Source organism: Folsomia candida, unplaced genomic scaffold, assembly GCF_002217175.1.
Source record: "Folsomia candida strain VU population unplaced genomic scaffold, ASM221717v1 Fcan01_Sc003, whole genome shotgun sequence".
NCBI classification, from domain to species: domain Eukaryota; kingdom Metazoa; phylum Arthropoda; class Collembola; order Entomobryomorpha; family Isotomidae; genus Folsomia; species Folsomia candida.
In genome coordinates this window covers 4,310,100-4,332,166 of record NW_019091195.1, presented here as the reverse complement: position 1 = coordinate 4,332,166, position 22,067 = coordinate 4,310,100, and the positions used below count along the sequence as shown (strand labels likewise).

The window sequence follows — 22,067 nt, the reverse complement described above, 5'->3', positions numbered from 1 at the left end:
ACCTTAGAAGTTTAGTAACATGATAATACGATGTTTTAATTCGTGCCCATGCCAGCTCATGTCACACTCACTGGTAGCAAACATGTTTGCAGTAAGTAATGGTATCTCGTATGTAGCTTCAGTTCATGTTGTTGAATCCAATGTGTCCTTAAATAGTTGCAAGTCGATATACATACGATCTCTATTCGCAAAAAATTGGCACTTATTACTTAATGGAAACTTTAGGCATAAAACATTGGTCAAAATCCATGAAACTATGTATGTATGTAGTGGTGAATGTGTGTACATACGCTGAGGAGAACACAAGTAAATTGAATATTCTTATTTTGTACCAGTTTTTACTAGCGTAAAGTTGACTACTAATTGGCAACCAAGGTGTACTAGTCCAGCTTATGAGATTCTAGTTCATTCGCCATTTGCTTGTCAAAGAAATAGTACTTTGTTCGACATCGTCTCTTGCTTAAAAAACAATATGGCAGGACAGGTTTTGGAGGACGTTTACGACAACTGTTTTGCTGGAAGACGCGTGTTGGTGACGGGAGCTGGCAAAGGTATGTACACGTTTCTATATTTCCTTCGTTTTCATGGGATAAAACTTATATTTTAGTATATGAATTTTTAAAGGATTGGGGTACGCGATCGCGAAGAAATTTTACGAACATGGAGCATCTGTATTCGCTTTGGATAAGAATAAGAAAAGCTTGGAAGCTTTGAAGGACGAATTAAAAAATGTAACAATTATTACAGTCGATTTAAGAGACTGGGACGAGACCCGTCGCCTTGTTAAATCAATTGCTCCGATTGACCATCTTGTCAACAACGCTGCAATTTCTCAAACCAGTTACTTTGAAGAAGTTGATCCAACTCAAATCGATGAGTTAGTCATTAATAAGGAGAATTTCTATTGCTCTTGTATCTATTACATAGTGTGACATGTATTACCTAATTGCAATTTTAGGCTCTTTAACGTCAACTTCAAGGCCGTCGTGAATGTCACCCAAACTGTGGTAAAGGGCTTGGAGGCTGCAAAGAGGACTCAGGGTGCAACAATCGTTAATGTGTCGTCCTGCGTATGAACTCCATCGATATTATGTTTCACAAATGCAAATACAACTGATAAGCACATAATTAATGCATAAAACTTTTTCAGTTTGACACAACTCCATCAAAAGGCATTTCTATGTACAGTTGCACCAAGGCAGCTTTGTTAATGCTGGTAGTTACATGCATAAATATATATCTATTTCGGTAATTTCGAATTAATTTTAATTATTATTTTTTAATTTTGATAATTTAAGACCAAGAGCATGGCCCTGGAGCTTGGTGACCAGGGTGTACGAGTCAACTGTATTAGCCCTGCACCGACCGTGGTCCTGCACGAGATGTTCGTCTCGCCTAATCCAAAGATTATTCAGGAAACGCAGAAAATTTTGGACCGACAGATAATCAAAAGGCCTGTACAACCGAGTGAAGCTGCAGAAATTGTCATGTTTCTCTCCAGTCCGTCGTCAAGCATGATCACTGGGTCCTCACTTCCCGTGGATGGTGGAATTTTTACCCGTTAACCGTTTCCCTTCAGTTCAATTTTGTAGGATTAAAAATGCTTTAGAACAATGAATTACATATACTGTATTCAAATATCTATAAATCTGGCACAGTGAATAAAACACTATCTTTACTTTGTTTACAGATTATTGTAATTTGTCCTAAAAATAATGCTCAATTGCACGCACTCGTTAGATATCATGCCCGAGAATTCATCAGGTCATGGAACCTGAACCGAGTGCTATTTACATTTCCTGTCTCCTCTTTCGAGCTACCGTACTACGAACGCCCATCGCATTTCTGCTAAAACTAAAGTGACATTGAATCTCGACAGTTGCTACTCGACAGCAAATCCAGAAATCCACTGCCCCACAAATAACTGAAGTGGTTTCATCCCACAATTGGGTAGAGTTGGTGGGAGACAAGTACGTTTTACCCATCTGTCATAAATAGCAGCAATCCAGTGTTATTACCACATTAGAAGTGTTAGGCACTTCCATAACCTCCTTCGGCGCACCCAACTATCCGACCGACCATTCCCAGCACCACCACCCTCGCCGCCCTCATATGCTCCCTGCCATCCTATCCACTCATCCCGGTATCACTGGAGATGATGACACTCCTGGTGTGGGAACGGATCAGACGAGAATCACGGAAACTTTCCCTTGAAATCCAACCCGAGTTGCCCAATCCAATCTCTCATTCCCCGAATTCAGTCTGCTCCGTCTCTTCTTGCGAAGAACATCACCATCCATCTCACTCCGTGAAAGGGACGCACCACATCGTCTCACATTCCCAGTTCACACAACCCAGTGCATGGGTACCAAATACGTCAAGTACATTATTATTTGCCACTCCTTGAGCAAAAAGAAACGTTAGTTTTACAAACGAAAAACCAAAAAAGTTGTTCAGTTTCAAAAAAGATTTTAATCAGTGTAATGGAGGAGGCAACATGATAAAAAGGTTCCTTTGAAATTTCATTGCTTGGATATTCTTCTTGAGGTGGGCGGCTCTGAAAAAGAAAATCGCATAAACAAGCCGTACGTCATCCAACGCACATAGGCAACAACCCTTTTACCCTCCTAGTAATAAAAGGGCTCACAAAAAACGAACATTTGATCCTGAGCCGAGGTGGTTGTGGAATCGCATTGATTTAGATTGAATTGAGGCGAAAGAAAGAGAAATCTAAGACCGTGGCTGGTGGTTCAACAAGTGAAAGCCCTCGACTACTCACTCTCATCAAGTTGTTGTACTTCCATTAATATACTCAGAGACAGGCTCAAGTGGAAGAAAGCCCTGAAAGTCATTCTCCACCAAAGAGTGAGTGAGTGAAGAGAGTACTCAATACTTTCTGGAGAGTAGAAGGTTTAATAATAAAGAAGGATTGTTATTAATATTCGCACCACTTGGAGTCCGAGGTTGGTCGTGGTACATATTCCGTGGTGAAAGTGGAAACCGATAAGGTTTGAACTAACTATTCAATCAACTGTGATATGTTTTAAGGAAAACAAAGTTCAGTCCTAAACTTTTGCAATTCTGAATTTATTCTTGATTCAACTCAATGATTAAATTTTGAGTGGAATGAAGAAATAGGTACGAAAAGAAGACACGAGTATGCAAGTTATTCCCTTGTTGAGCTGGTAAGTCATTGTTTTATCAGTATGTAGTTTAATAAATTACTCGAAAATATATCTATTACATACTCTTCAAAAATATGTTGGGTCCACTCTAAAACACATGAAAGCTTGTCGACTTTTTCATCAAAATTCCTATCGAGAACTACTTTGAATCATGATGCACGATGTTCTATTTATGAACACCACGTACATGCATTTTGTTGAATCTGATGATTAGATTTGGCATGTGTGATGAAAACAATGGAGCGAGTGGTGAAAGTGAGAGAAAGCGTGTGATGAGTGATTTTAATTAAGTTTAGTCCAGTCACGACAACTACACGCGTTCTCATCCATCCGAATATACCCAACTTAGGATGCACGTTCGGGCTGAAACTAATTCACCCACGCATGTCCATGCACACGAAGAAATTGACTTGTGTTTCACACACCATCGTTTATTGTAAGTGGATGAGAGGTGGGGGTGAAAATTTCCAATTGGATTCCTTCGTTGGGTGTACTAATTTTATTTCCTTCGTAGTAAATTTCTATCTCTTCCTAATGATTACCCGTATTTTATTGATAATGATACGGTATAAACACTCTTAACCTGGGCAATAATAACTTAAACTCGGAGAATCAGACACCCAAATATACATAGACGACGACCTCTTTATCTCATCCCTACCTGATCTCACGCGTTGTTTGACAGCTGGAAAAAAAGAGTCAAAAGCTAATATGAAAATCCAATTTTTAGTTATGTCAGCCAAATATGTGAGAGATACGGCTTGTCACGTTGCATTTCAATTTGTCCCATGAAACCTTCAGCCCTTGTCAGTTTCAATGGCCTACTCTGCGTCGGATGAATAGTGGTGCTTATTGGAAGAGGGCGAGTGTAGAAAGTGACTGCACATTTGCATCACTTCTGATTTATCCCAGGCTCGACTTTCTATACTGACGGATTGAATGGCATGGTAATTCAATAATTCGGTCCAATCTAGCACAATGACCTATGAGCAGCGTCGTGCTGTACACCAAGTTATTTATTCATGCCTCTTTCTAGATGTGTACATATCTATGTACACAGGTCTAGAGCTAGCTTCCCTTTCAGAGCTGTGTATATCATGCCTTTTCTATTAAATATTTGCGCAAATAAAATTTATCTCTTTGTCTCACGCTTATGTGCGAACGAGCTTCCATTTGAATCTGCTTCCTAGTCCAGAAGCTACTTATATTACGCATCCCTTGTGTTTCGGCAAAAAATTAAGTGCATTAGAGTGGATTGAAAGTTGTTAAAATTCTTATCACGTCAGCTGGTAAAACGTTACTGGAAGTAGTAAGAGGAATACTTTCACCTAAAATACGATACATCTGCAGATATCTAAGAGTCAATTCAGGGATCAAGTTTTCCAGTACGATGTCCACCTGCCCATGAAGAAGCAGGTAGTTACGTGAAAATGAGGGGATAAAGAGGACGTAGATACGGAGGCAGGCAGTTTTCGAATGCCATAAATACAAGCTCAGGAGGAAACGATGAAAAATATCTCTGCTCTGACTTCAGAAATAAAATGTTTCATGAGATGAATGGAGCAAGTTTTTGAAAGCATAAGCCACACAACCTTCCCAACAGCTTTCCAATTCAAGGCAGAAAAGTGACAACAGTCTGGCGTAACGAAAGTAAAGATCTTGAACGTTTTACTGTGTGGGTAGCATGGCCTTACTTTTAATTTATTCTCTCTATGAATGTTTTCTCCTTATTTGAAAATTTTGAAAATATGTTTTTTAGATTTTTCTACCACCTTATAACCAGTAGGATTCTACACTAAAAAAAATATCACCAACTGCTTTATTTATGTAGATATGCACGTTTCCATATGTTTTGGAGTCGCACTTGTGCCATACCATGCATACTTATGCTATATCAATTCAAAGCGACGGAACCTCTGACTCTGAACTTTCACTTTTGTCACCCAACCATGAAATCCACCTGTCCTCACTTCAGGCCAACGTACGTCTTGTCAGTCAAACAAAGTCACCATAATCTTTCCTCTTCTTGTGCTCTCATATTCCTTACTTTCCGATGCTCACCGGACGAACTGGATTTTATTTTTTAACATGCAAATCATGAGCATATTTATATCTAAAATACATAAGCAGGAGTGGCAGATGATGGGATAAAACATAAGCAGCACCAAAATCAAGGCGAATGAAATATATAAATCTGAAAAGCCACACATTACATTCAATACCTTTCTTATAACGTGATGAAGTTGCACTTGTGATACGAATGCATACGTTAATGTCAATCTCATTTGGTAAAAGGTGGTGAACGAATGTGGTAACGAGTAGGGAACAACGTCACAAGAAATCCATCCCCTTGTATTATTATCTTGATGAAACTTTGGTTTTGCTCAAGCTTTGGTTTTGCTGACGGAACCCTCTGGTGCTTTCGAAATAATGGAAACGTAAGTTGACACTTCCGACCACGTAACTGAACATGACAGCAAATTGACCCAGTTTGCAACATATATTTCTTATATAATAGTTGATGGAAAAATACTATACATAACACCCGTCAAAACTACGCTGGAGGCATTTTAAGCTAAATCCAAATTTTCAAGTAGATTGTCAAGATTTTTGAAAACCTGCCCTTATAACTTATAAACTTGTTTCAGTTATAGTTTGGCCTAATTTCCAAACACGGCGTTGCGACGACATAATTCTTGAAACACCGCAAGTCGTCATCCATAATCCTAATCGTGTTGATATTGTCATTTGCAGTTGTCTTTAGAGACGACCACTGACCCAGTTGAGTCTCTGCATGTCGAATATAATTTAAAGTGGCGAAAGGAAAGACGGATGTGCTTTACTATGCAAAGCTTGCATGCATAAAATATTTTGGCATAGTAAACCGCAAAGCACCTTGAATTTCTAAGCAGATTTATAAATTCAAGCCCATGGTTCATCTTGTTATGCAGAGTGCGAAATATAAATAAGCCGAGGATGGTTCTGGCTAGATATATACGTCATTTCGGTATTTCCACAGAGAAAAAAAAACCGGATCTCTGACGACTTATATTGCCCCACTGTCAGCTACACTAGCCAGTTTTTAACTTATTGGAATGAGTTTAGTATTCAGGGTGTACTTGTAGTTGGAGAAGGTTGATGATCTGGGTAGGATGGAGCTGTCATATAATTGAATAAAATATTCCAGGATTTTCAATTCATTATGAGTGTCTTTTTACGACTTTCTTCAACCCTCTCCCCTGCTCCTTAAATAATATGATGAGCCGACTCTGCTCCTCTTGGTCTTGGGTGACACGGACTGCTTTCACTTTTCCGGATTTGGTTGCATATCATATCCAATTGAGATAGGACGACAAGCTCTGTAGAATAATAAAGTTCTCATGGTTCACATTCCCTTCCTTTTCGCTTTCACCGAGCATAAACTACACGGGGTTGTAGTGGTGCACACGGTGAAAGTTTGGTGAGGATGGTTGTGTGGCGTACAGTCTGCAGAAATTTCACAGTGTCGTTCTGCCTTTGATGAGCAACTGGAGATAAACTAATGGAATATGCGCTCCGTTTTATCTCGATGCTCAACAGTACTCATCATAAAACTATGAGTGACACACTTTCTCGGCTTAGAAATTGATAAACAAGGGAACCCAATGGAAAGTAGAGTGTGTGAGTTAGGTCGGCATTTGTGCTTATGTGGGTCTGTTGGATCCTCTTTGAAAGGAAATTCACCCAAATTCCATGAAGCTTTCCAATCTCGCATTAAAATCAAATTTTCCTGAAACATGCTTTATTAGTAGCTCAACTCTAATGCTGTTAATTTTTAACACAATTTTGAAAACTGATTCGGAAACTTGTAACTGTGCACACCTGCTGAAAGTGAACGTTCCATTAGCCGTTACAAAAACGATATTTATCTCATAGGACAAATTCTGTAGAATTGTAGACGGTGCGAAAAATATTTTAATATCAATACAAAACAGATACTTCTAGCATGATGATGAATGTGAAATAAAATTACGAACTGTAGTGACTGAAACCTTACCACATGACACATCGCAATTTCATTTCCTTCATGCACCATGTCGGCATTTCAAATTTTGGTCTTGGAATTTGGATCGAACTCCATAAATGTGTGGTCGACCAGAGAGGAGCAGTGTTCCTTCGCTTTTCTCTTTATTTCTCTGTTTCTGTATTCAATAAATCATTGGAGAAAAAAAATTGAATCGAGATCTGGCTTTCTTTCATGAAGATTCAAGAGGATGTATTGCATTACGGTTATTCCGACCAAGTGCACCTCTCTCCTTGCTCATCCCTCTCTCCTATCGTCATCACAATGAATGGATTCGAAGGGAAAGGCACACCCTTTCAATCTCGAAATTGTTTGCAAACTTTGCTTGTTGTCGGGTGTGCACGTGCTCTTGGCTCACAACATAAAATGCGATCCCTTTTCGTGTCCTACAACACTGGATGGTTCCTCCTCCTCCTCGGCAAATCGGCACAATGAATACATTGGAATGGGCTTGTTTGTGTGCGTGGCGTGGTGGATTTGGTTCAACAAGAGGAGCGACAGTCAGTGGAACATTTTGATACAATCTCCCATGCCAATTCTTCTTCCTTTATGCAGTCCCTATATTTTGTGAAATTGTGTTCAAATGCCGGCTCTGTCTAAATCCTTCCGATTCCCCTACTCGACTGTCTTTCCATCCCATCCCATCCCATAATTTTTGGCAAGTCGTCCTTTGTCATAAGATGGTTGAAATTTGTGCACGTGACAAAAAGAAAAGATAAGAAGTCTACTTTTTCATGCTGCGTGGTAGTAAATTCCTGCATATATTTCTTATCCTGCACAGCTTCCCAGGTTCCATTCATATTTAAAGCACGTAGCTAAGAATGTCCGAATTCCACTCACTTATTTTTCCTACGTTCCTTTTCATGGTGAAAACAGACGGCTGGCAATGCAATGCCACTGACATAAATTCGGTGTACTGGGAAATGAATGTTGTAAGGTCCCAGATCTTACACCGTCCATACGCCAACATGTTAACAAAGAATAGGTCAGACACACCAAGATTTCACGTCTCAGACTCGTTCTCGGGGAGAGATTTTTTGTCCGTGATCAAATCTGGCGTGTCCACTGCAAAGCAAGAGAAAGCGAGAGAAATATGATGTGCAGGAGTGGACGGCCAGGGAAAGTCGTATGTACAGAGTCGTGTAATTGCTGGTGGGAGTTCGAAATTGGAATCTTGGTCTCGTCATTGCCAATTCATAAATTTCCATTTCATTTTCAATACAAATAAAGACAGCATACGTGCATGAAAAATTGGTTTTTGTCAACTTTTATGGTGTATTTTATTTCTTTGTGTACTTGACCTATTTTTATTTTATATAAAATAATATTTGGTAAGAAATGTTAATTTCTTCAAAATTCAAATATTTAGTTATGAAGCAAACTGATTATTCACCCAGCATGGCTCTTCGTTTGCCTAAACCTACCAATTACTTAATGGAAAGCTGCTTAGTTATCTAGTTAACGAAATTAATAAATACCGGAAGCCGAATAAGAGATTGAGAAACATGGGGGAGAAGGGTACGCATGGAGCCTTGACAAATTATTCTTATAACCTTTCTTTCTAAATATTTTCCGCTTTTGACGAAAACAATCGACTTTGCTACTAAGGAAAGAATGGATAACTTTAGCCGGAAGAAAGACGTTCAAAGCTACAGTATCAGGAATCCATACACAGAATGCCAGTGCATGGGTACAAGTGAGATGGCTACCTTTCTGGGTTTCGATTATACGTAGTCGCAGACACCAAGTAGAAACGAAATTGAAATGTTAAAAATTCATTGCACAACATCCCTTACTTACACGAAAACTACGAGCCGCATACACACATACAACATCGAACTATGTACAGGGAAAACAAATTCCACCTAAAGAAACTGTGGCACATCTCATATTATGCAGTTGTACGGTGTAAGTTGGCCTGCACTGCAATCTGTTTTAATGGTGAACCTTGTGTGTGTGCACCTTTATTTTCTCTGTTCAACGCTCAATGTTTCGTTTTCTTTTTCTACTCTTCCACATCTTCAATGAAATTGAAAAGGCGAACCACGAGGCAGCCGTGGATAGAGGAAAGTCGGGAGAAAACAAGCATTGTGGGAATGAAAGTAGACATCGATATCAGCCCCCGGAAAACTTTGCTTTCACATTTACCTGCATTATTTTCCGCTTCTTATGACTTTCCATTTCCTCAATGTCGACCTTGTTTGCTTTCAAATATTCCATTAATATGTTACGAGATACTTTCTCGTCGTGCACAAGTGGGCAGGAAGGAAGGGGAGGAAACGACATTTCCAGCCATTCATGTCTGCATGCAGGGCTTCTTATGTGAGAACATTTTCGTAGTAAAATTTAATGGAGCACCATCTTCGTACTTGCATAGATAAAATAAAAGAGGTTGAGGAGAAGAAAGTCAGAATTTTATCTACTAATTTCGTAAAAATATGTCAAGTGCTTTTTGAGGGTCTTTTTCTTAGTGATTAAATTTTACGAAATTTATTCAGTAAAGGAATAAGTTAACTTCTTGTTAATCATCTTCAATTTCTTGACTTTCATTAAGATCAAATGACGTTAATAAGACGTACGACGACTGAATCGAGAATCAAATGAAATTGATGACTGCAGAGTAGATGCATTTACTTAGATGCAATCGGTACTTTTTTTAGGAATTCAATCTGAGCACTGCACTTTTCCTGCCAGGGCAATGCATCAATTTGGCTTAATTGGGTAATTCAATTAGTTGTGCAAAGACGGAGGGGAAATAGACTCGAGTAGCTGCAAGAAGCGAAATACATTTCCGTATTATTACCTATGCAAGCATCGTACCCTCACTTTTCTCATGTGACTAATATATTCATTCTCTCCCAGTTAAAAATATAATACGCCTATCAGCCTCCATATCTAACTGTTCAGCAGAGCACTTAATTTTATTAAACGTAATATTGCGGTTTAATTTGTAGTAGCGAAAGTCAACTCATTTTAACCTGACAAAAACTGCACGCGTCAACATAACTTTAATATCATAATATTAATACATGTGTAAAACAAGTCCATAGTTTTACGGGCAGAGCAGGTGTTCATTTTTTAAAAAACGTGGACTTACATTTTTGAGTAAAAATACAACCGGAACGACTGCATAGCTTTTACATAAAATAAAAAAATCTACCATTTCAAGAAATTATACACACATTCTGCTCCCAAGATTTGGACAATTCTACACGGGACCATTACACCCCAACGTGTGCCTAAATCGTACAAAGAGGGATTAAAAGTCATGCCCGTTACTCCAATCATTTCAAAAGTGACCATAAAGATTACATTTTGGATTATTAATATGTCCCCCATCTGAAGTCATGTAATTTTAATGCGCATTTTTCATCTGCAAGTTGGAGAGGAGGACGGGACGGATTATGGGTTGAAGCCTTTTAACGAAATGAGTAGTGAGCTGTGACTACGTATTTATATGACATTCAACATTTTGGGCCTGAGGGACCCTCTTATGCACTCTCCCTCACATTCAGGAAATTGTCTGCTCTGTCTCTCTCCTTTGTGTCCCATTTGCCAACCCTGCTGCAAGATGATCCCTGATTCAGTTCATTCATCCTATTCCGCACTTCACGTTCGGTAGGCCTTCGTAGTGGTCGTTCGTGGCAGTGTGTGCAGTCCTTATATTACCAATCGCCCAAAGTAGTACGTATGTAGTAGAGATTCATCCGTTGTTCATCATTATCCCACTCAAAAGTATTAGATTATTACATAGATGAATGGGGTGAAAAAGACGAAAGAATCCACTTTTCCCCCATTGAGAGTAATGTATACACTACTAAAAAAGAGCAATGTCGTGTTTAAAACATGCATTTTTAAGGAATGTCCCTCATTTGGTGAGACATTAAATTAAATGAATATAATAATATAACCCTCTGCATAAAAGTTTATCTAATTATGGAAAACACGGGGTTATCTCACCAGTTTCCTCCCAGAGAACATTTACCTCATCAACAGGCCTTGCTAATTCGTTTGGTGAAAGAAAGGAGTGAATAGGGTTGCCAACTCTGGTCCGTTAATAGCCCATTGAGAGAAACAAAGGATTTTCACTCTTCAAACTGCTTCTTCTTCTTCTTGGATACAACTACTTTCTCGCGTACTTTCTCTCTCCGTTTGCCCATGCAGACTAACAAAAAGAGTGCACAACGGTTATCGCACCTCGAGACTTGATGTTGTCGATGTTTAGCAAAACCAAAATGACTATACATGACTACAAAGCTCAAACCTTAATTTGTTTTCGTGGCCGTTCACTCTGTTTATTGACTTGGTTTTGCGGAAATGCGGTACTTGAGCGACAACACGCCGCCTTCTCTCTGTTGTCTTCCTTCGATTCTCAAATGACGCGTATTAGAGCGTCCAATTTCCTCCCTCGTGTTATGTCGTTAGGCAGCCAGACAGTCTTTGTTTCAACTTTGGTCACAAAATTGAAAGTGCATGACTGCAACAAGGCGAGTTAACCAAGGCCAGAAAGTGGGAGGCCGAAGCATGAAAATGCACAACGACATACAATCTCTCAGTTTCACTCGTGTGTCCTCCATTCATGGGGAAAGGCAAACTTGATAAGGAAGCACAAGTTAGGCTGAAAGGAGCCTACGCTTTCTCTCTCCATGAGTTCTCTAATGAGTTCCGTCTTCCGGATGCGTTGAGAAATCTGATAAAATATCCTGTCCATGTGTGTGGCGGCTTAAAGGAGGCATTTTGTGAATGGAACATGACGCGCTTCCTTTCTCATCCCTGTTTTCCTGTTACCGCGCTTTGTTTACTAATGGAACCCTTCATGGGGATGAAAACTAAAACAAATTCATTAAAAGAAAGTATTTCGTTGTGCGCATTTTAGTCTAATTTTAGAAAATATAGTGGAAGAGAGAGAGAGAGGTTAAAGAATTTCTCATTTTTGAGTTCTCTAAAAAATTGTAATCGTATCACATCTTTCTAAATATATTAGATTACCATTAGAATCTACAACATTTCAAGTCTTTTTTGTGAGATACAAACTTGTAATGTGAACACGGAGCATCTCATCTTTTGAGCACTCCACTGATTAAAGTAAGCCATAAGACTTTTTATATTTTTAGAACTTGAAAATCCTAATTAAGAACTTTCTTTTAACCAACAAAGTAAATAAGCCTGACATGACGCTGTTTACGCATCGACTGACTGACTAGACTGGGCTACAAGGCTGATTTTGCAGTACATCCTCTTCACACATACCCTTGAATTTTCAACCAATGCGTAAAGTAATCAAGAAGTCTCTTACAGCAGCAAAGTCAGTTCATTGAAGAAGGGTCAACTTGAGGCCAACAACTTTCCTCGCCTCCTCCATTAAGTGTATCTGAGGTGCAGTAAGTCAACCAACTTTCTCCGTGCATGCAGCCAGCGACCCAACATGTCCCTCTTGCCTTCTTCACGTCCGCCCTGGTCGTCTCACGACTTCTCCAAGTTTCTGTATGCAAGTACCTCGCTGGAGAGTTGAGAGGACATCAGAGACAACATTCCATGTCGACAAGAGCATCGTCGAGAATGGCTTCTGCTTCTACAACAGAGCAGAGAAAGTGGAATTGCAGAGGAAATTTGCTCCAGTGATGCGAAGCTGTAAGAGACAGAGAATGACTGTCCAGGGGCTATCTCTGACTCTGTATTTGTGGAACTCCTTTCCTACAATTGCTGCACATTAGCAGCTCTCACTTTCTTCCTCCTAAAAGGAGTGAGTAGCTGGTGACTAGAGCAAATGGCTGGATTTAGACAAATTTGTTGCATTTCAACCGAAACTGGCGAATGAAAGGCTGTCCCTAATGTAGCAAGAGACGAGAAGGAAACGGCGATATAGGGAAGAATTCGGGCTATTGTGAAGGTTGCTAGTGAATGAATGGGATGAATAGCGATGCGTAGAAAACGATAGCTTTGAAGGTCGGAAAGGAAAAGTCTGCCGTTTACTTATGTATTTCTAACATGTAAGAATGATTGATGTTTTAACATTTCAGGGAAATGAAATATTTTTAAACAAGCTTTGCAACACTACAAAAATCCAAAGTGAAATCAATACTTAAGATTTTCTAAGTCAAAAATAGGATAAGAATTTGCAAACACGAGAAAAAATAGGATCACCGACAATAAATAAAACAGAAAAGTCATTTGCGCATCAGATTACAACTTTTTTGCTACCCGTTGAAAAAAGTCTCCTCGTTACAAGTAGATAAACTAAGTGGGCAATAGGGCAATGATTTAGAACCCTTCCAGCGAATGTAATGACAGTTTGATTAAGGGACTATTTGCACCTTTCGAACCCGTGCTGCGAGCAACGATTGCGAAGACTGTTACGAAATGCCAATTGTAGGGATCTAATTTTACTGCCATTCTCTGGCAAGACGACTGGAAAATTATTGTACTGTCAATTTACACAATCCATCAAGGAAATTTCAGAGGTGCTTTATGCGTGTCATTAAATTTCACCCTTGCGAGACTCAGGTCAAAATAAAGGTCTCCGTTCCGGCAATGAAAGTGGAAGCGCTGATTAATCCAAAAGTGACTATGCAGCTTTAGTAATAAATCGATAAATTTTATTTACCAACCCATTGTGGCATGAACATTTAATCTGGTTAACTTTTGCCTTTGTCCTCTCCTGTTTCGTCTTGATTTTGGATTCATGAATCTTAATTTACAATCAGCCAGAGTAAAGGCAAGCAAGACAGCAGCAAAAGTGTGTATATAGCAGCAGCAGTGTGTGTATTGTCTAAGAAGTCAATGGTGGCATGATTCCTTGAACCCCAAGCGACCAGCGAGCAGCAAGAGAGCATCTCACCCTATCTTTGTTCATCAACATAAGTTTCATCTTCCTTTTCCTTCGACGGAGTCAATTTATTCAAAAATTTATATTCTGTTTGTGTAAGCACTGAACTACGAAAGAATTTGGTTCGAGAACTCTGCCGACTTATACCACCAAAGCCTTTAAAATGCCAAATTCAAAAGCTTATTAAGGTTAAAGGAATTTGGGATTTGCACAACGACCAATTGTAAGCATAACGAAATCTTTGCAAAACGCAGCAACAGGATTTACATTTTTAGATGTACATACGCAACACTACTTAAGATGAGGGGTTTCAGTTCCGTGGCTTTTTTGGTAATATGCAAAAGTGTGTTTTTTGGGTAAATTTTGTTTAATCCCTTCATTTAAACCCAGAAAGTCTCAAGTTTATATATACTCTGCATAGACACATAAGTACATACTAATCTACCGCACAACTGCAACAATATGGGCACAACTTTCTCCCAAGGAGGCGAAGAAGAGAGCCATTATGGGAAACAGATAAACATTAATTCAACATCTGCTCCACAATTGAAGCATGAAGGACGAGTAATAAACATTTGTCATTTCCACCAAAAACGGATGCTGTCCGTCAGAACACTAATGTGAAAGTGCAATAAAATTAAAATGGCCAAGTACTACCTGCTGATGCAGAGCCATTATTCATGCACTGCCAACCGGAGCAACGAGAAATTCTGATGAAGAACAAGAATTTCCCCAAAACTCGTGTATGAGGATAGTGCAAGGAGGAAGGAAGGAAGGGTTTGGGCGTATTTGGACATTTGTCTTTTCCTCCACTCCAGGGAAAGGCAAAGATAAAAGAAAAGGACTTTTATTATGGATTCGAAAAGTGTACAAGAGACCATTTAACTTTTTATTGAAGCATAAAAACTCGGACCTTTTGGGGATAAAATGAGAAATGTTGATTGTGCAATGAACTCGGTCTCATTTTTATGACGGAGCAGATGACAGAATTCTGTCTAGTTGTTTTCGTGGCGAAATACAACTGGTGTGACGTGCTTAAATATTTCTGGTCTCAAGGCTGTTTCAGTTTAGAAATAAATAGAGTTTGCAATTATTACAAGTTTTTGCGAAATGTGGGCCAACCAATCAGATAAACTCGAGTTCGATTATGTAACACATGGGGATTTATGTATAAGTATCTACGTACATACATGACTACAGATCTGTATATGTAAGTTTAGGTTGGAAAGTTTAATTAAAACTTCAAGTATGACAAGAAAAGTGTCACTGCAATCCAAGTTTTTCCAATTCAATATACTCTCCGCCTTTCCCTCTCCGTTGCACACAAAAGCTTCTACTTTATCAAAATTGAATTGGTGTCAATCAAAGCTTGATAGGAATAAGTGTATGTATCTGACTTTTGATTTTGCACAATTTAAGTTAGACTTGGTTAGTCCATATAAACACATTGAGGTAGAATCAAAATTATCTCCTTTATATTGAATTCCTAGCCCGAGTCAAGGCTTATGGAACCTTACTTCCGCCTGTTCGTCCGTCTCACGATAAGTCTCGGTAAACTCATCCTATCGACTTGAAGTACATATGTAGACTTAGCAAATGAGGAGTAAATTTGAAAATAAGCAAAATCGGTCAACTGGTTGACCGGTGAGGGCCATAAAGGTGGGGTGTGGTCGTTGGTGCACAATATTCAGAATGGTCAAAGTGTAAGGGCACATCAGACTAAAGAATACGAGGTCAAATTTAGGCAAAAGTTAGGTTAAACTTTTCGAGATGTACCTAGCAGTGTGACCAATATTGGTTTTTGAAATTGGTCAAAAAAAGTCGAAATTTTGTATGCTAAATCATGCGAATATTTTTGACGATTACGAATAGCAGTTGTTAATTTTTGTAGAGTTGCATAAGTCATCTGAAAAAAATTAGAGGCGGACTGTGACTCTGACTCGGGCTAAATCAACTACACGCTACATATTTTTATCTCTTGCTACAAAATTGATTTCTCGTGCAGATTCATCAAATATTTCTCCAGCACGATTCTATCGATTTTTTTTCTTGCCGTATCTACAGATCTCTTATGCATGCATGACTTCTCTTTTTAATTAATTCTGTTTAAACATTAAACTTTATTACACCTTTACTTTTGCATCTGTAAACACTCAACTTTTAAAATAGCCAACAAAGCTAGAGAAAGGAAGAAAAGTAGCTTTCCTATTCAGGGCATTTTCACTCTGATTCCACTGAAGAAAAATCTTTTAAGTAAATACAAACAAGAGTGAGATCCTCCGTGCCGTTGCATAAACCCTGAATATTTTCACCCCAATCAGATCTAATCTTCTAAATATGTCGCAAACCATAAGTTGGACAAAGTCGCTTCTCTCACTTGCAGCTTTAGATAAGAAAATCCGACACACAGAGAACTTGGCTGCATGAATATGAATCTGGCATTCAGTTGCATTTCCACCGACGGCAACACTGGGTACATTTCACAAATGATTCACGTAGAACAACAACACCACTGATATTTGCTACAGAGGATGCCTAATTGTAATCTTGCATGGGTCTCTTTTTTGTCCTGTGTCCCATTCGTTTTGTATCCGTCTGTCAACGGTATGAATTCAAAAAGCAAGGGTGAAACTGGTTAACAAGTAAGTGCAACTTGACGGGCATATAAAAATGTGATAATTAATTATTCAAATGAATAAACCAGTTGGTATTTATTTTCAATGCTCTAAGAGCTCAAAAGTTGAATGGCAGACTAAGCGTAAAGCTGGATACAAATATGTAATATGTACAAAATGTTATTCCTTAATACTCTTCATGTTTGTAATAACCCCAAGTTGGTAAATATCGAATATTGCCCACAGTCCGAAAAACTTTGGTCCAACATCATGCCCACATTCTACCAAAATATGTCAGAGGAGAGGGAAATAATGTAATAACTCGAGAAATCCTTATGTTACATCACAACGATCGACCAAACACCGCAAGAAAAAGACTTTTTCCTTTTGCATCAAAAATTAATATTGTTCTTTCTTCCTTTCTCCTTCATGTCTGTGGCAAGTTCTGCGTCCTTGGTTGGTTTGGATTTGTATTAAAGATCAAATATCCGCATCACCGTATCCATCACCCACTGCTCACTCTCTCACTCTCCTCCTGCCTGACAAAGCTTTGTAGACACTGGAGAAAAGAGAAGAGAAAAATAAATAGACTGGAGCGAGAAATGGATCATGTCACATTTTCTGTTCTACTATCATCCCATCTGTTCCCGGTCGCTGGACAGATCTTGTTTTAGACGGCAACAGAGAGCCACACCATTTCACCAATAAAGACATTTCAGTCTTCCAGCAAAACCACGAACGAAACCATTCCGACCAGAATATAGGAGAAAGATATGAAATACTGACGCGATGGTCATCTGATTTTTGTCCAGTGTGGTGAGTGGCAAAGACAAAAGGCAGATCGTGGATGCATCGTATTTCATAGTTGTTCATCTCCTCATCTCATCTCAACCCGTTTCGTGGGACCATTGATCACAAAGTCTACACGATCGAGAGTTCTCTCCTCCTCCAAATATATCCCTCGGTCTACATCTCCACTTCCTGCCTGACACTTGACACTCTGCAAAAAGTGGTGAGTAGAGAAGTCTAATCACCCCTGATCAGTGTCCAACACTGGCACAGTGTCAATTCCAATCAAATTGAGTTACGCGTCATTTCTCAATGTCTTTCTCGCCCAAAATTTATGTAGCTAGTGCAAATACATGACTCCTTGATTGGTGTCCAAGCCCAAAGAAATTCTATATTGTAAATACAATGTGTATTATAAAATTATTCAGATTAAAGCTAGACAGCATTTATGAAAATGGACATACGACATATTTCGCATACTTACTTTTTTTCGGGGAGAAAGTGGCTGTGAAATGTGCTCATCAATCTTAAGGATACGAAGGGGCTGAACGACGGGAGTAATCAGCCTTTCACTCCGTCATTTTTACTGCAAACTCCCCAGTTCCCGTTCTTAAAATGGGATGTGAGAAATAAACGAAATGAAAATTTTCGCCTGTAGAACTCTGGAGATGAACTGCGAGGAGAAAGAGGAAGAAAAGTTCAACGTGTATAAACGCAATGCATGCATACGTATATCGTTACGTTAACTTATACGGCCTTCAAGTAGTCCCAGGCCTCCTCACCTATGGGCCTGCTTTCACTTTGACTCCTCGTCCGGCTCACCTTCCCAGAAATGTGAGCTACTTATCCATTAGCATCAAATTTTAGTAAACTTTGATGCTTGAAAACTCTTGGTTTGCAATTCTGCGAGGAGGGAGGAGGAGGAGGATGAAAGGAAGAGTGTAGTCGCCGTGCAAATTGGAGGGCAGAGATCGAGATCATACTTTTCCGCAACTTGCCGCTCTCTCATCTGCTACTTTTTCCTAGTGGCAGTAATAGCGATAAGACACCTTTACTTTCACCCTGTTCCGCCAAAACTTGTCAAGCAAACGCTTAGCGGAATGAGAAAGTTATTAGTGTTTCTTTTGAGTTGTGAGAAGTCGGTCGGTTGGTAAATATGATACGGCGGCGAGGCCTAAATGTGTCACATATTCTATAACCTTAAAATTTCCAGATGTAATAAAATGTGAGCCGTGAAAGAAAATTGGTCCGAGAGTGTCGAAAACTTTGAAGCACTGAACTTTCAATTTGTTTCCCGAAATTTCTTTACATTCTTTCCCCTCCTCTTCTTCCCTTAACTGCTGCTGTAGTGGCATCTCACTCAACTCACTCACTGGTTATAACTTTCTTGATCAAATATTTAGCATTGGCATATGTTTCTTATGACTTACGACTTTGTGACATCGCTGTGAACCACGACTTTCTCCTCGTCGTCCCTCCAACCGTCTGGCTAAGTGGACACTTGACTTTTATCGCTGGCAGTGTGCCTACATGTGTGTTGTGTTTCTGCCGACATGGTTTTCTCTACATAGAAAACGGGACTGTGCATTTATGTAGAATATTGACATCCATCATCCGTATGTATTTGTTGCAATAAATCAACTTTCTTGGGCTGAAAATAAGTTTGACAAATGTACGACCATGACCATGACTGTGACATGTGTCTTAACGGATCGTACATCATGTTTATTGTTTAAACTTGTATACAAAACTTCAAATCACAATCTAGTTGAATGCTGCATTCTGAAAGTAAAGTAAATAGAAATAGTATATATATATATAATAGAGCATATAGTAAATAGAAAAAATAGAAAAAATGTGTAAGCACATTCCAGAAAGAGAAAGTCCTTTTTTATGAAAACTTTACTCTGGGATTGCACTTTACCTTCAAGAAGAATCGAACGTAACTCTTGTTCCTGGCTGCGAGAGATTCATAGTTTGACTTCTTCATTTCTTTTTCAATTTTTGTCAAACTTCTTCCGTAAATCCTTTTTGAAAAGATAATTCTTCCAAGTTTGCTGTAATCGATGTGAAGAATTATTTTGGGAGCCATGATCCAGGATCTCTAATCCGAGAAAGGAGTGTGCCTTTCCCTACCTTGTGATATTTTTATGAGTTGTAAAGAATCGATGGAATGTATGCTCACCTGAGATCTCCGCCGTGAGGAGAAGGTAGGCAGGAATCTCATTCTGGAGAATTTTCTATTGGAATTTCTGATTTCCTTCTCGGAAAATGTATATTAGAGGGAGATAAAATTCCTACATTGCAGCAGCCAGTCGGGAATATTGGTCTTTATTTTTCAGATAAAAACTTGGTTTTTATCATGTGGGCATTAATACTACAGGGAGAAAACAAACTGGAACTAAAATGCGTACCTGACTAGTCTCACATACGTACATATGTATCACCTTGACGTGTCCTATGACACAAGACAGACAGGACTGTCTTTAATTAAGATTTATAAAATACCATGAACAACCAGTAACAAGATTCCATTTTCTCTCGCTCTTCCAGATTTGCTTCTTTCTCGACGGACGGGACGAGGTGGAAATGACATTATGTTCCATTACATTATTAGCCACCATGGGTCAGTCCGTGTGAACTTACTTTTAAGGTGGATTGAACAATAAACAGGCCGTTGAACTTCTTAGCCCAAAAACTCTCTCTGGGACTGAGCTGAAACTTGGAGACGACCAAAAGTGAAAGTGGAGAGAAAAAAGTTACCTAGTGTGTGGTCTCAAGAAATGGATACGGGTCAAAACCAAGCACACAGCAGCAGCAGCCACAGCGGACTTTCTCCTCCTCTTCTCACCTCGCTCTTCTTCTCACCATTTCAACTTATTGCCAACAGACCCCAAGGCTACACACAGATGGTCTCCACAATCAACTGCTGCTGAATTGAATGAAATGAGAGCAAAACTTTTCCTGTGAAGAAAGAAGTGCAGCAACTTTCCCATAAAATAGAAAGGGTGATGCCAATAACGAGAGAGAGAAGAATGGCTTTGGCTGGAAACATTGGAGCAAAAGTGAAAAATCGGTGGAGATTCCAGGAAGGAGGCAGTTCGACTTCAAGACTAATGGGACAGAGTGGATCCCTTCTCCTCCTCTACCTCCTATTAATCGCTCCTGATATCGGTGAGACATTTTTTATTCCCCATTCTTAATTAAAATCCATCCCTGACACTTCCCTTCATATCCCGCTGTACATGTATCCCACGGACCCGTCCGTAGTCACACGAACGACACTAATTAATTTTTGGAAATTGGTGCTCGTTCAAAAAGTGACTAAATTTTAAATTTGAGAACTTTACAATTAAGCTAAAAACTACAATTCTTGCCATGCAGTAAGTTCATGTACATGTACTGATTCAGGAAATATTTGGACGCTTACAAATGAACCAGGCAACCAGACCATGACTTTGCCCCCTCTGCATGACTTCAGCGTGGAAAAGAGGGGAGCGAGAATTGTGGGATTTAAAGCAGGTCGTTAACGAATCCACTAATTTTGACGACGGAGCCCATTATCAAAGTTTCCTATTTGTGGCATGGTTTCCTCTCCTGGTTTGTATTATAATGAAAATCGCCCTAACCACCGTGCCATTGCGAGTTACAAGGAGTGAAATGCGTCGGTTAAATGTGGTGTTTTCAGCCATGTCAAGTATCGTCCTCAAGATTAATTAACCGCTTTGACTTTTCCATCGAAAATTTCCCCTTCCGCCAAAAATTCCATTGGTGTACTTTCTTATATTAGGCTACACAATGGTTCAGCTCCTGGTACGCTTTCCCCATAAAAAGGTAGACAAATGTCAAAGTTTTGATGAAATTGTAGCATTTCCTGGATATCAAAGGAGAAAGTATGTAAGTACATGCATGCATAGTGAAGGCCTCTCACATTTAGAAAAATATTGTTTCCACCTTTTAGCGTTTCCATTTCAAGAAACGAAAAACATGTTTTAATTTCAAAAGTTGAGACAATTCCCTAAAACTTTTTTGATCTTGCTTTTGCTCTTGCAAACTTTCTATGGGTCTGGAGATGATGTTCTGCAAAAAATCCGCAAGATGATATTTGAGACTTTGTTGAGTGGATGATATTTGGTAGTGCGTAAAAAGAAATGTTATGCGAAAAGTCTTGCTAGTTAGTAAAGTTGAGCATAGTGGTGGAACCACGAGCCAGCATAATGCAATGGGTGGAAAATGTTCAGTTGGGTGGTTCCTTCATTGTACGCAGCCACGCTCACTCCTCACAACATAAGATTTGATTTGGAGGATGGAATGACCTTTGTTTTTGTGCGAAAGTGGTGTTGTTCCGCTAATGAGAATTTGAATGAACCTCTTGATAAGTCCGACATGGAGCATAAAGCTTGATAGCGGTTGGGGAGCAAACCGGCGCCTTCGGCCCAGCATTAGGGTTTGTTAGATGAGCTAAATAATTGGAATTACCGAGTCAAGTGTGTACAGTACAAAACCAAATAACAAGCATAATCTCTCCAAGTTGCGACAACAAGGCTGGATCTGGGGTGCTATTATTCGCCATTAAATAAGTCCAGGCA

The 22,067-nt window shown here is 39.3% G+C and overlaps 2 protein-coding genes across 3 annotated transcripts in view; both read left to right on the top strand.

The window, feature by feature from the left end:
• Window positions 1–390: 390 nt before the first annotated feature.
• LOC110847128 (L-xylulose reductase) lies at window positions 391–1,691 on the top strand. Its single transcript, XM_022093991.2, has 5 exons — window positions 391–551; window positions 625–877; window positions 959–1,070; window positions 1,151–1,216; window positions 1,299–1,691. The coding sequence occupies exons 1-5, from the start codon at window positions 473–475 to the stop codon at window positions 1,563–1,565; spliced, it is 777 nt and encodes a 258-aa protein (XP_021949683.1). The 5' UTR covers window positions 391–472; the 3' UTR covers window positions 1,566–1,691.
• Window positions 1,692–2,248: 557 nt separating this feature from the next.
• The window catches only part of LOC110846807 (probable serine/threonine-protein kinase DDB_G0282963), a 60,400-nt gene continuing 40,581 nt past the window's right edge, over window positions 2,249–22,067 (top strand). Inside the window, exons 1-2 of one of the 2 annotated variants that reach the window (XM_022093646.2) lie at window positions 2,249–3,185; window positions 20,032–20,652. In XM_022093646.2, the coding sequence (XP_021949338.2) occupies window positions 20,490–20,652 (163 nt within the window). In that variant the 5' untranslated portion in view covers window positions 2,249–3,185; window positions 20,032–20,489. Of the gene's footprint in view, window positions 3,186–17,534; window positions 17,702–20,031; window positions 20,653–22,067 lie in introns of those variants that run through there. The other variant, XM_035849196.1, reaches the window with a different exon arrangement.